Source organism: Arachis ipaensis, chromosome B9 (genome assembly GCF_059453495.1).
Source record: "Arachis ipaensis isolate K30076 ecotype BB chromosome B9, ASM5945349v1, whole genome shotgun sequence".
NCBI lineage: Eukaryota > Viridiplantae > Streptophyta > Magnoliopsida > Fabales > Fabaceae > Arachis > Arachis ipaensis.
Window position 1 is genome coordinate 142056073 of NC_142444.1, and position 15140 is coordinate 142071212.

Consider the following 15140-nt stretch of genomic DNA (forward strand, 5'->3'; position numbering starts at 1 on the left):
ATATTTTATTTATTATTATTAATTTTTATAATATAAATTTTATTAAAAGAATATAATTAAATATAAAAAGAGTATGAATAAATTATAATAAAAGAGTACTAATTTTCAATATATAAATTTAAATTCTTTTCAAGAGTAATTATAGTAAAAAAGTGTTAAAATAATATAAATTTGAATGATATAAATTTATATCATTTTTAATAATTTTTGTCTAAACATAATTTTAAATAATATAATCCGAACAACATTTATTTTATTATAATTCATTTTGATATAAAATTATCAAACATAATCACGTTAACACTAACTTGTTTTTTATTAAAATCAAATTTATAAAATCAATTTTATATAAAATCTCGTTTAAAAACTCTAATCCAACCACACATTCGGTTATCAACCTACTCTGCCCGAATTCCTACCTTATAACATTAAATTGAAAAAAATAAAAAAAGTTAGGAAGATTCTGTCGCGAAACCATCGGGTGTTTAGGAAGGGAGAAAAAAAAATGATGGCTTATTGGGTTTGGTTGCGGTAAAGAGAGTGACAAGCGGCTTGAACGTTTGGTATTACCATTTAGTAACCTTCCTTTCCTTCCTTTCAACAAATACAACCAATTTTCTTCTTCTCTATCTCTTTTTCTGCCTCTCGCGTCACACACCACACCACACCGCACACTCCCCACTCTCACCGGTATCGGACCTCCTCCGCCGCCTCCCTCGGCCGGCATGGACGTGCCTAAACACCGTTCCGGTCGATCAACGTCCCTCAGGGATGCCACCGACTCCTCCAAGATGGAAGGCACCGGCAGCTGGGACGCCCTCGAATGGACTAAGATTGAGGTTCTTCGTCATTCTCTTCTCCCTTTTTCTCCCTTCTTATTTTTTTTTCTTTTATAATTTTGTGATGGTAATTTTATTTCTTTGCAGCCGGTTTCGCGATTCGTCTCGCATACGAATCTTGATTTCTTGCTTGAGGCGGAGCATGTTATTGCCGAAGTATGCAATCCCTTTAATTTCTTGATTTTGCATTTATTTTAGAATTGCAAGATTTTCATCATTTCTGCATTTCTGTTTTGGTAATTCATGGAGTAGTTATGATATTGGTAAGTGGTAACCTTTAATTAAAAAAAAAAATATGGTGTCTCTGGTTTAAATAAGTTGGTCCTCTTTGAGACGGTGAATCTGCAAAATGTGTGGAGGCTGAAATGTGAGTGTAGTGCCAACTGCCAAGAATGATGAGAGGTGATTTGGGAATTGGGATAGGCCGGATGAATTGTTTGGTATATGGAACTTGATATTTTCTTTTCCTTAGGAGATGAATAGCTACATTCCCTGAAAATTTGATTAGGAGTAGAACTTAGAAGTTCTATCGTATTTGCTATGTCTTCCTAGGTATGAATGCATGTTTTATGTGATTTGTGCATGTTGAGTTTGACATGCATAACGAGTAACAGTCTGAAAATCGTGTATCCCTTCTGTGGTTACTTACACGTTACACAATATTATGGATTCTTGGTATGGATATTGATTTGCAAGGTTAAATTCTACGTCTGGTATCACTTTATAGTATGGTGATGTTTGGTAGATGAGCTTCCTGGTGTCACATGCACCAAAGAGCATAAAAAATTATTTCATAATGGGATTGATTTGGAGGTGCATTGATGTGCTCTTTGACCTGTATCAAATCGGACTTGTCACTTTGTCAGCTGGTGGACAGTAAGAACCAATGTAACACCTATTGCGAGGAAGATAGGGCTACAAAGTTCCAAATAGGGTTTACTGCTAGTACCACAGTTGCATCCTTTCCAAAATTTGTATGGGACTTAATCTCTTTGACCTCTCCTTGCTCTCTAGATGAGAGGCCAAGGGAGAATGGGTTACTTGCTGAAACATCTTTCAGGGATGCCTGAGCACACTTTAGACCTTCCTTGCAATTGAGGTTCTCTCCAGACTTTCATGAAGGTTCATTGGGGATCCCTTCAATATGGAGCCTTACCAAGCCACACATGATAGTTTGCATGCATGATTAGTTGCATAGATTGTCTGGTGACATATGAGACACTGGAGTATTTGTAAATAGTGTACCCAAATATCCCATGAATAGGTTTCCAAGCACTTGAGAAAATAATATGTCCACTCTGATGCCTCCCATAAGTGTTTTACTTTTATTACTTTACTTCATTTGCCACTGCTGCTATGATTAGTGCAATTAGGCCAATAAGGAGCTCATTTTCCCCTGTTATGAGTTGATTAATAGCTAACAAAAGTCTATAATTAATTGGAATAACTTTGTGGTCCCTTCTTAAATTAATAGCTATATATAGTTATTTTGCTTTTGATTGAAAATTAGAAGCGAAAATGTACCAAACAATTATAATTGAAAGGTGACACAGCCATTTCCCATGAGGGGCAGTAAGTCATGACAAATCATGCATCCTTCTGGGCAGGTGAAAGCAATGACCTGAGGTCATAGATTCCTAATTGTGAGTTATGCAATTAGAGGGGGATCAAATTGGAGATAGCCCAATGGCTAGGGGTAGAGTGTGGTCTAAGGAGACTCCAAATGAGTTGGTCAAAAGAAAAGAAATTTAAGCATACTTGGGTTAAGTTCAGAAATGACTCGTGCCAGGGCACAATGATGTCATTTGATGTATGTAGCCAACCCCACCTAGTGGGATAAGGCTTTGTTGTTGTTGTTGTTGTTGTTGCACTGATGCCTCTACCATGTGAAACTCTAGCTGATAACATGGATAAAGTTACCTAGGGATGAGAATGCTTAAAAATTCCTCTCAAATTTGAACCCTTTTGTTAACTTCTGCTGTCAATAAAATTTCTGATGTTTATTGTCTATAAAAATAAAGTTTGATGTTTAGTGCCTAAAAAAATAGTTCTGATGTTTTAATTTGCATTTATCATTTCTGAATGTGATGCATGAAATTAACCTGTATGGTGTTTACTTCCAGGGACATGGTGTTGTTCTTGTTAATACAGATGATGCAGGCATGTTGATGATAACAAATTTTCGTCTTCTTTTTCTGGTAAGTTTGCCCTGTAAACTTTCTTGCAGTACACCTGAATTCTAGTTTATAATGAGATAAAATGATGACTCATTGGTGAAAAGATTAAGAAACTTGGCTCCTGATTTCTATTGCCTGAGTTGGTGTGCATTTTTTATGCACACTTCAGCTGTCTCTCTGCAATTCTGCTACATGCCTATATATATTTTGACTATTTACTTTCTGATTTGCCTCATTTCAATTTTACAGAGTGAGGGAACTCGAAAAGTTATTGCCCTTGGAACAATACCACATGCAACCATTGAGAAGTTTAACAAGACAGTAAGTTAATGCAAGCTTCCTAAAAGCTACCGTCTTTTCTGTGCTTTATTTTTGCTAATTAATAGGGATATATTGTGTTATATTGACCTGATTCCTCCTGTGTTTTCTGCCTTACATACAAGATGACATAATTTTTGACATACTAATTGTTGTGGTCATCACCGGTATTACACTGTATAATTACAATTAAGCTTAACTACTTTATTTTATGTTGACCTTATGAACTTGTGCAACTGGTTTGTGTGCCCATATCTGTTCAGCCATACTAATCTATGGATTTTATCTATTTTCATATTAGTTAACTTGTGAAAAACTTGGACCATAAAATATGGTGTGCTATCCTCTAAAATGTGTGCTTGTGCATCTTGATTCTGATTTACGTTCTTGTTGTGTGTCTTTTGTATTGATTATTTGGAATCTCATAGCAACTGATCTATTTAAATGTAGGTTGCAAGGACTCAATCAAATGCTCGCCAACTCGAGAAGACACCACCTCAAAGATTGCTCCAGGTGATTGGTATGCTATCAGATAAGCACTTTTTTATTGATATTGTCTTTAAATATCAATTGATGAAATCCCTATGCAATATAGGTGGATAATGGTTATAAGTAAACATCCAACTGGGGACCAGGGTAGGATCGCTTCATTGTTTTTTTGTTAACCCTCTCTGTCATTTGCGTTTTCCCGTTTTTCTGTTAAGAAGGATTCATTGTGCTTCAAATTTTTTATATTCTGTCTCTTTATCTTGATTTCGTCTTCTATTGGAAGAAAGAGACACTTATCTTTTCTTGTGTATGCAGGCAAAGATATGAGAATTATAGTCTTTGGTTTCAGACCTCGTACAAAACAGGTAATTCTGTGGTTACAGTATGTACTATCTCACAACATACAAGTCCCATTTTTGGCTATGGTTCTTTGAAGATATCAGATATTCACCATTTAGAATTCTAGTAATTGTGTGTTGTCTTCTGAAAACACTGAAATGCCATCAGAATTTTAAAGAGGATAGGAAACATATACCTTCTTCGCATGAACTCCATTTGTTAATCACACGTGCAACTTATAATGGTTTAACTTGAATTAGTTTGTTTTAGTTTAAACTTCCTGTAAGTTCAAAATATTTTTGAGACAGTTCTTGAAATCCTAAAACCCAATCAAAACCAAAAATTCACTTAATAGTCTTTTCCTTTTTGGGGTTGTTGCATAATTAATCATTATAATTTATATTTTACCATATAGAAAGTTGAATAAGCCAGTGAGATCGTTTTTGGAAACATTTAGGTGGGTGCTTTCAGTTTAATCTATGTTGTTCATAACCTAATGTCTTTCATTACATCTTGCAGAGACGTATAATATTTGATGCACTACGAAGGTGTACAAAACCAGCAACGTTATGGGATCTTTATGCTTTTGTTTGTGGACCTTCTAGGTTTAAGAACACAAATCCACAAGTGCGCTTATTGGATGAGTATTTTCGACTTATTGGCAAAGGTGCTCGTGCATCAACTGATATGATTGAAAGTGGGTCCTTCACCTTGTCAAATGACTTATGGAGAATAAGTAGCATAAACTCCAACTATAAAATGTGTCCGAGTTATCCATTTGCTTTGGTTGTTCCCAAGATCATTAGGTAATTTACCAAGGGACAAACTTTCGAATTTTCTCTATTAATTCTGTATTCATATTTCATAGAGTTCAATCCACATAACAATTCATTTGACAACTTCTTATTGTCCCGGCGCAAGTGATGATGAAGTTCTCTTGGCTTCCAACTTTCGTGCAAGGGGTCGGCTGCCTGTAGTTTCATGGTGTCATCTTGGTATGTAGGGTATCTTGATTTTATTTGTTTAAATACTTGGCACAGTTATATCTATTCCTGTTTCTTTCCTTTACATTCTATTATTGTAATATATGAATATCCCTCTAATTTATTGGAACTGATAACCTATAGGTACTGGTGCAGTTCTTGCACGTTCATCCCAACCCTTAGTTGGTCTGATGATGAATATGAGGAGGTAATGTAGATTATGTAATCAAATGCAGAAGGAACAAATTGTTTCATTTTGGAATCTGTACTGGCTAGCAAGAACATTAAAATTGATCTCATTAAAACATTGTTACCAAAGATATTAAATATGATAATATAGGATATATCATTAAGTTGCTTCCCTAATGTTGGAATTTGGAAGTTCTAAACTATGTATTTTATGCGCCATATGACTTACTTCATTTTGGAGGAAGGAAAGAATGAAAAGTCACGGGCAAAATACACTTTTTGTCCTTCTATTTACTCAAATTTTTTTATTTGCTGTTTGGTCCTCTATTTTTATTTTCTTAATTTGGTCCTTTATGTTTTAAATTGCTTTCAATTTTGTACTTTCACTTTTATTTTCTCAAATTTTTGCTCTTTTATGTTTCAATTCATTTTCAATTTGGCCCCACTGTCAAAATAACTGGGGAGCACTATCTGTTCCATGTTGGCTTTTTCTTTTGGGTCAATTATTTGATGCTCAAATTGAGAACTACTTCAAACATACGCAATCAAATTGAAAAATTAGGTTGAACTTTGTTGTGGCAATATGTTCTTATAGTGGGATTATGATTGTTGTCAGAGTGAGATGCTGCTGAGTTGAACTTTGTTGAGCTAATGTGTTTTCTTTTGTTCGTTTTTCTGGTTGTTCTTGTAGGCTTCTGGGGGATTTCTTATTCACTACTTCTGATAAGTTTTTAAAAAAGAACTAACTAAACAGTGACAAGTTTACATGTATTTGTTTGCAGCAACATGGATGAAAAACTCGTGGCTGCACTTTGCAGCAAACTTGATGATGGCTCACGGAGGTAAGATTTTTATTTAACTATATATTTGCTCCTTACAGACATAGATCGCTTTGATTTTAGTCCCTATTAGTATCTATTAGAATTGAGATTGAATGGGTCTAACTCAACCACAAAAGCTAGCGCACGGGAGGGGATGCCTCACATTTATAATTTATAAACTATCTAGAGACTGTATCCTTGAGATATGGAACTTGTAATACACCCCCTTCACGCTGAGTAATAATCGTCTGGAGCATGAAAATTTGCAAGTGGGTGCTCCAACAACAATGGATCAGATATGCTTTGATACCATATTAGTTTCATGGTCACTCAGCAGAAATATTGGAGTAGCTAGACAAGAGAGAGAAAAATAACATATTACTTGTCTGTAGATTGTTATTTGTTACAATAGAAAAGACCAATATATATAGGGAGAGTAATAAATATAAAGCACCTACCGAGTACTCTCCATTAATGCACCTTCTAAACTACTAACCACTACCTAACAATAATATTTCTTATATTTCAACATTCCCAAGCTTGAGCATGTAGATAATATGCATCAAGCTTGGAGCATAATTAACCTATTGGAGATATTATTTGATATGATGGGATATCAAAGAATAATCTCTGTATGTCTAAAACTCCCCCTCAAGCTTAAGCTAAAGCTTACTAAGGTTTAAGCTTGTTACAATTTAAGCCTTGAAAATATTGAAAGATCTCCCTTTAAGACTAGCGAGGCAACTCAGGGTGCTGGATACATCCAAGGTAGTAAATTCGTAGTTTTTACCTCGACTCAGAAAGCTAATTCAAAATCGTATTTCGTTAAATCGTAAGACGGAACATAAACGTGACTCGTAAAATATAACAAATATGCCAAATTTGATAATAAAAATATTTTCACAAATAATGAAATAAATCTCAAATAAACCAAATTATCCATAACTAATATAAACCATAACAAGTCAAAAGTCACAACTCATAATACAAATTCACAACTCAACTCACAAATCAAAATACAAATTCACAACTAACATGTTTATATGACATTAAAATAAATTCAAATAGCAAATAAAATAACTAAACTACTAACAAGGAACAACTAATTAACTAAAGTCTATACAAATCATTTAAGCATATAGTCATCCTATTCTTCGTCTATCATAAAATCTTCATGAGTTTCACAAGCTTTCACATTACTATCTTCATTATAAAGAATAGGAGGAGGAGGAGGTGGAGGTCCTTGGAGAAGTTCTTCAAACTCTTCATCATCAAGATAAGGAGTTGCCAAAGGATCCTTAGAGGTACCAACAACTCTATTACCACTTGCTCCATTATTCAAATTAGGATCTAGAATTAGAACATCTAGATCTTCTTCTTCTCCATCCTCATCAGCAACAATCCACTCTTCATCAGAGTCCAATTCATCAAGACTATAATCGTAGTCAAGACTTTTTCTAGTTTGTTGTTTCTTTGCCAATCTTGAGTTTGTCATCACAAACACATCATTCATGGTTTTAGCCTTAAAATGGTTTCTCTTTTTTGTGTGAACCTTTCAAAAGTATATAAGAAGTATTCATCAATCAATAACATAGAAATTGGAGAACTAACAACCAAATTTATAGAAGGAAAATGCAAATTATATTTAATTACTACCATCTTAAAGGCGCTCCAATTGCGTTCACATCCGGATGAGCTACATGTCATTCAAGACACGGATTACAAATTGTTGGAGCGCTGGATGCTGATCTCCATAAGATTCCCACCATTGAGCTGGCGTTTTAGTAGAAATTGCATTCTGAGCTACTTTGCTACCAAAAAACTCTTTTCGGGTCTTAAAATCTTCAGGTTGAACATCCATCTTAGTGATTAGATCCGGATTTCCTATCATCATTGCCATACAAGCATAAAACTGCTTCTTGAGCTCATAAGCAACTTTGAAACTAGAGCTATAATGAATATGAGGATTCGAATAATAGCCCATAGCATGCAATGGCCTATGAAGTTGCTTATCCCATCTTGCATCAATTAATATATCCCAAATAGACATGCAACCAAAACATAGAAAAATCAATAAATTAGTTAAAAAATAAAGAATATTATTCATGCATTAATGAAATTAAAAAAATGATTTAGCAATTTATCTTGTCTCAGCTCTTTGAAATGCATCTCATATTTTCTCCATTTCACTCTTTATTTCTTCATAAATAAACCCCATTGTCAGCTTTTCTTCTGAATCTATCATACAAAACACTTGAAGAAGAGGGTAGACAGCCCTCAAATAAATCACAACCTCTTTCCGAAACATCTTATCCAACACCACACTTGCAATTATCTTTCCCTCTTTTGTTTTTGGAAACTTACTAGAAGTCCATTGATCAGAAAGGAACATTCTTATTAATGGACCTTTGTTGTCATTGAGGCATCCCAAAGTAAGGTAAGAAGTTGCAAAACGGGTCATACCGGACCTCACAAAATCTTTTCCTTTGGTGTGGATGTGAAGCAGTGAAATGAGAGCAATCCTAGCATATATGTAAGTAGTAATCTTTCTACCACTATAAATGGATTAAGTGAAAACTCTTGGTTTAACTCACGATGGGAGGTTGGAATGTAAGAATGTAAGACAACTCTATAATCATCACTTTATGCCATGAGGATAATTAAGGCCAAATGCAACATAGGGGCCAGCCTGGAGATGTTGAAATGCTTAGAAGGTAGGTGACTTACTCCCCCTCAATGCGGCAATGGCATTGAACAATCAGCCAAATATAAGCAGAAAATCATGGCAGCTGAAAAGACCACAGGGCAAAGGGCATAAATGGAAATGAAAGGTGGCTGGATGGAGAAAACAAAACCAGATCCAAAAAGAGGACACTGAGGTGAACCCAGCAGTGTGACCAGTGGTGGACAATGACAGCCAAAATGCCAACTTGTGCCTGTGAAAACACCTACAGTGACTGGTCGTCCGAAGGAGGAAACAGTGTGTGGAGGCGTGTGAAGCCTCCGACGGGGCTGAGCGGTGCTGTTGAAGATGAGTTCAACAGTGTAGTCATTGGTCGCATTGGATGGCGGCGGCAGTGTTGGAACAGTTTTTCAGGCCTTCCGTAGGTTTATATGGCTGCTAGAAAGATAACAACACAGCAGAGGACGTTTTGGTAACCGGAAAGACACACAGTTGGCTAGAACTTTACAATCAAGAACATCCTTTAAATTAAAAAAAAAAAAAAAAAAGAAGAGCAGATTGTGCTACTGGTTATGCATGGCTGCAGAAGTAGGAGAAACAACTCAAACAAGTGTTTCTTGGTTTGGGAAAATAGGAAACTGAAGTAATAACAAAACCCATGGATGGTAGTGGAACAACATAGGAGCAGAAGTAAACGTAAACAACTCAAACAAGTGTTTGTGGATTTGGAAAAAGGAGAATACTGTAGTCATATTAGTTTCAACCAAGAACTGAAAAATTACTTTCAACAAAGAGCCAATTATAACAGAAGAGTTTTAGAAAGCTCAAGGAGGATATCCTGACTCTGATACCATATAATAATTGAGATTAAGTGGTCTATCTCAACCCAAAGGCTAGCTCATGGGATGAGAGATGCCTCACACTTATAAACTATCTAGAGATCTTATTCTTGAGAGGTGTAAGACTTGTAATACACCCCCTTCATGTCCAGGAATGAGCGTAAACATTTGCAGGTGGGTGGCCCAATAACATTAGCTTGGATAGGCGCTGATACCATATTAGATTCATGGTTTACTCAGCAGAAATATTGGAGTAACTAGACAAGAGGGAAAAATAATATATTACTTGAGAAGTAATGAGTCTTGTCCTCCATCAGCTATTGTATTTTAATATTGTGATTGATTTTATTTCTCTTCTAGAAAGCTATATATTGCTGATGCAAGGCCTAGGAAAAATGCATTAGCTAATGGAGCCATGGGTGGTGGCTCAGAATCATCATCAAACTATTTTCAGTCAGAGGTGTGTCTTGCTTGGGCTTGAACTGTCTGATGATGATTTTTTTTTTTTTAATTTTTTGCAAATGTAAATTTGATATGAACTGCTAAGCATCTACATTCTTATTTATATTTTCAGATAGTCTTTTTTGGGATAGACAACATCCATGCAATGAGAGACAGCTTTGCTCGGCTCAGAGAATATTTGGACACTCATGGAAGAGCCTCATCAGATGGAATGTCATCATTTTTGGTCAGTCTATGAATTTTAAGATATAGTTATTTGTCATTTGACTATTTGAATCACGTGCTTTTGAGCTTTAGTTACTAGATTCATGTTGTACTTCTCACCTTTATAGTTATAGTAAATTGTTGACTGTGGACCATGGTATATGCACAAGAGTACTAATTAGTTTATTTTAATAGAAATAGTGCTTTTATTCCCTCTAATGCCCATTTGTTACTTCTTGCCCAAAACTTCATCCCAAAAATCACAACACATTAAGATGATTTAGTTTGGCTAGAATTTTGGATGAATGGCATTTAGTGCATCTTTTTATGGGTTCAATTAATATAGTCTGTTTTCTACCTTTACATGAGTTGTATTAAGACTGTTCCTATGGTTTCTATTTAGAGACATGGTGGGTCAACGTGGGGTGGAGGAAACTTAAGTAGCATGTCTGCTTCAGTGTCAACCCTTGGGGACAGTGGATGGTTACTGCATGTTCAAAATGTTTTGGCTGGTTCAGCTTGGATTGCTGCTCGTATTGCTATGGAAAAGGCTTCTGTTCTTGTGCATTGCAGGTGCCATGCTGGTGTATTTTCTTGCTACTCAGAATTATGAGATCTGAATATGGATTTGTCACCCAAAGCAAAAAAGATTGTTTGATATCGTGAAGCTGACTCTTTTTTGTGCAGCGATGGTTGGGATAGAACAAGTCAGTTGGTTGCACTTGCTAATTTGTTGCTTGATCCATATTATCGGACATTCAATGGGTTTCAGGTAACGAGCTAGCATTACTCATTCTACTCTTGTACCAAAAAATAAATATATTGAACACTTGCCATTTAGTTAGCTCCGTTCTTGTGTGTTCATATGTTGAAAATAAATCAATAAATGTTTTAATTGTGCTTCTAAGTTGTCTTCCTTATGCAGGCACTTGTTGAAAAAGATTGGCTAGCATTTGGTCATCCATTTTGTGATCGTGTGGGATTGCCAGCTTTCTCTGGAAGTGAGTTAACTAGGCAGCCTTCATCTAGCAATTTTGCAGCATCACCTGGACGGCAGCCATCAGGAGCATTTACATCTCCGTCGTCTTCTCATGCACAAACTTCTAACAACTACTCTCCCATCTTTTTGCAGGTTTTTTCCTTGAATATCTTCTTCTATATCATTTAGCTAAAATGCAATACTTTCATGGAAGTTTGACCTTCAAATTGAAAGATTCATAACACAATTTGATAACATATTACTTTCCTATTTTTCTCCTCTAAGTTGAAGCCTCAAGCTAATCTCTTCCAGAAAGCTATATATTGCTGATGCAAGGCCATGAATGTTTTTACATGTATCTTAAGCTTAATGACTTGACATTGGCTGATGTGATGAGATTGATCTAACCTATCACTTCTTAGTCAATCTCATTTTACTGATAACAAGTAGGCAAGAAGAATAAACATGGGGAATATGTTCCTGCAAGTGGGCATGACTGTTGAGATGGCCATTCCTTTATTTTTGCTCTTCTCTCTATACATTTAGGGAATAATTGGATGGTTTGATTTTACACATTGCATAACAGTTCCAATTTATGTGTTCATCTTGAGCTCACTTTCTTGCTTTATATGTTTCCAGTGGGTTGATTGTGTTTCTCAATTGTTGCGGATGTATCCCTTTGCTTTTGAGTTTTCTGCGGTATGGATCCTTCTCCATGGCTACTATTGCTAAGATTTATCCTTATCTGATTCTGTATTTTATTATCATTCCTTCTGCTAACATGTACTGTCTGATGATTCAGGCTTTTCTAGTGGACTTCTTAGACAGCATGCTTTCATGTCGTTTTGGAAATTTCTTATGTAATAGGTATTTTCCTTTATTTAGCAACTTGGTTTACCATGGAAAGATATGGTTATTGTTTTGCATGCATTTCGTGATATGCTGGTTTCCTTTTGAACATTGATTGTGAAGCACTCATCCATAGTAAAATGTTAGTTGAATTTGGTGCTGAAGTGGCTGTTGGTTGGGCTGCATTTGTAGACATAATCCCGGATTTAAGAATGCTAATAATATAGCAGTATATATAAATTGAGCTGATATTGAGACAGTTGCGCATAGTTATGTCTTGTAATTTGTCACTACAATTTTTTTTATTTCCCCATGAAAAAGGTAATATTATACTACTATAAATGTGGTTGCTAACTTGCTATAAGTAGTGTTTCCTGCCAATATGGTCTAAAAGTATTTCAGTGAATATGCAAATCAAATAACATTCTCCTATATATTACATCAATATATGACTTGTTAAATGCAAAATACTCGATATATCCAGGATTTGATGGGATGCTTGTCAACATTTTCGGTTGCCATTATTAATATGTTCCACTCCTTAATGGTTGGATCTTCAGGTCGTGTCCTCCAAATAATATCTATCTTCCTTTGCCTTTTATGATTTTTATAATACTTATGTTTTCATTCTTAGATATATATCTATACCACAGGGGTACTTAATTCTTCTAATGAATTATGTCTATTAAGCTATTGAGTAGAAGCACATAATTAGTTTATGCCTTAACTATCCTAAACTGGTAATACCTGTCCTTACTCTAGAAGTCGGTGTAAGCAACATTCCATGTACATGTTTAAAGACTTGGCAAAGGACCAAATCTGTTGTAAGTGTATAAGTGTCAGATGTAAGTGTGAAATAGGCACCCGGGCATTGCAATTGTGGTACTGTTGTTATTGTGGATATTCTATTTTGTTCTGATTTCATGTTTTTGTTCAGTGAGAAGGAGAGGCTACAATGCAATATTTCTGAAACTTGTGGATGTATGTGGGTATACTTGGCTGATTTGCGTGCTTTAGAAGGAGGTTCCCATGTACATTATAATCCTTTCTATGACCCACTGAAGCACAATGGTCCTCTTCTGCCCCCAGCAGCAGCATTAGCCCCAACATTATGGCCCCAATTCCACCTTCGTTGGGCCTGCCCTGAAGAAGCACAAGCTGGGGAGATTGAAGCAAAATGTAGGAAGATAATCACGAAATACACCGAGTTGCAGAAGGTAGTGATTTCCCCCCGTTTTCTTATTATTGCTGTCAGATTTGAAAGCTACGTCATCCCTGTTTTTCATAGCTATTACACTAATACATGTTAGTATGTCCTTACTTTCGGTGGTTTCCTCATTCTACTTTTCTGTCTGACTGGGCACTTATTAACTATATGAATGATTATCTGTTTCTTTTCATGGTCCCAAATGCATTGAACTTGTTGAATGTTGACATGCCGGGTGATCCTTTTATTCTGCTATGTTAACAGGCCAAAGAAGTGGCAGAACGTAAATCAAAAGAAATTTCAAATGCCATGGAATCACTGAACGCAGAATTACAAAATTTGAAGCAGCAAAACAGCTCAGCTATGAATATGGCCAACAGGGCAAACAAAGAAAACATGTCTATAAAGCGTGCAATTCAGTCAATTGGGTGCAAGGTTCACTTCTCCAATACTGGAGATTGCATTGTGGACATTGAAAGTAATCCATTGGGAACAGCACAAAACTTCTTATATTGCTCCAAGAAAGGATCAGATGGTATCACGCTTGATGATGAAAAGGATCTGGCTGTTGCAGTAACAGTTACAGCCGATGATGACGACAATGATGAGAACAGCCCTATCGGTCGTGTATGTGAGAATCTATGCCCGTTTCGCTCTGCAGATGGAGGCTGCAGATGGCCCAATGGTCGTTGTGCTCAACTAAGCAGCCAGTTCGTTGGTCTTAGGGCAAATTTTGATGCATTTGACAAACTCTCCATTGATGATAGTTATTTCAAGCCTGAGTGAAAATAGTAGTTCTCACTTTCTAATTCCTATACTAGAAAACACCAATAGTAGGCAGCCACATCAACCAATTTTGGTTTCTTTCTACAATGAGAATAGTTGATAGTTCTTGAATTTTAAATACTCCTTGGGGAGAAAGAAATGTGGACCCGGTCATTTTTATTGGGTTCCGGTAACTGTACAGCCTATGAAGAGTTGGGTGGAGACCATCTTGGTGCTGGCATTCACTAAGCTTCAACAATGGTAGGTGTGTTGGATTGATGTGCATCATGGTGGTCCTCATTATATTATATATTATATGCATATGCATATGTATAATTGTAGATTCAGTGGCAGATATAGCCACTGATCACATTTTATAGTTTAATAAACTCAGTTTTGTACAGATGATTCAAGTTTTTCCTAGTTTAGCATTTCTTGAGAGATCGATGTATAGCAAGAATAAGATGTTGCCATATATTTTATGAAGTAGATCGATTGATCTTTACATGTCTTTTGCACTGCTGAGTCAAGTTTATACCATTAACAACTTCTGTGTGTGATGTTCACTGTAATGTTGAGTAAAGATTTCATTGCCCAATTGGTTCATGAGAAAGTATAGGTGAACAATGAATGTAACAACGTGAACGGGTTAAAAAAGAAAGGTAAAATTGAAATTAAAATTCAGATGTCTAATTAATTAAATAATTATTAACATATTTTAAAATTTGAAAAATTAAGAGTAGCACTTAAATGAGTTAAATCCTAAAATGGTTTCTGACATTGGCGTTGTGTACTAAAATCGTTTGAGATTGATAAAAGTGTACCACGTTAGTCTGTGATCCATTTTCCATTAACAACGTGATGACATGGCTTGATGATATGGCTGTTAGTGACACGTGTCACTCCATGGTTTGGCCGTGTCCGTTTGTGCCACGTGTCGTAACCGCGTGTCGTCCATTATGTCATCATTGTAGATGCGCCAAATTAGTCCCTTACT

General features: G+C 35.8%; 1 protein-coding gene across 2 annotated transcripts; it reads left to right on the plus strand.

The window, feature by feature from the left end:
* Positions 1–409: 409 nt before the first annotated feature.
* On the plus strand, positions 410–14648 carry LOC107617891 (phosphatidylinositol-3-phosphatase myotubularin-1). Of its 2 annotated transcripts, none has more exons than XM_088498491.1 (19): positions 410–839; positions 927–995; positions 2963–3037; positions 3266–3337; positions 3785–3847; positions 4139–4188; positions 4682–4968; positions 5084–5157; positions 5290–5353; positions 6117–6176; positions 10038–10137; positions 10252–10365; positions 10747–10916; positions 11031–11115; positions 11269–11475; positions 11962–12021; positions 12125–12189; positions 13109–13388; positions 13643–14648. In XM_088498491.1, the coding sequence occupies exons 6-19, from the start codon at positions 4147–4149 to the stop codon at positions 14162–14164; spliced, it is 2130 nt and encodes a 709-aa protein (XP_088354617.1). In that variant the 5' UTR covers positions 410–839; positions 927–995; positions 2963–3037; positions 3266–3337; positions 3785–3847; positions 4139–4146; the 3' UTR covers positions 14165–14648. The 2 variants fall into 2 exon arrangements, with proteins under 2 accessions (XP_088354617.1, XP_016175254.1); XM_016319768.3 differs by having other exon boundaries at positions 488–839; positions 3785–3854.
* The last annotated feature ends 492 nt before the right edge of the window (positions 14649–15140 follow it).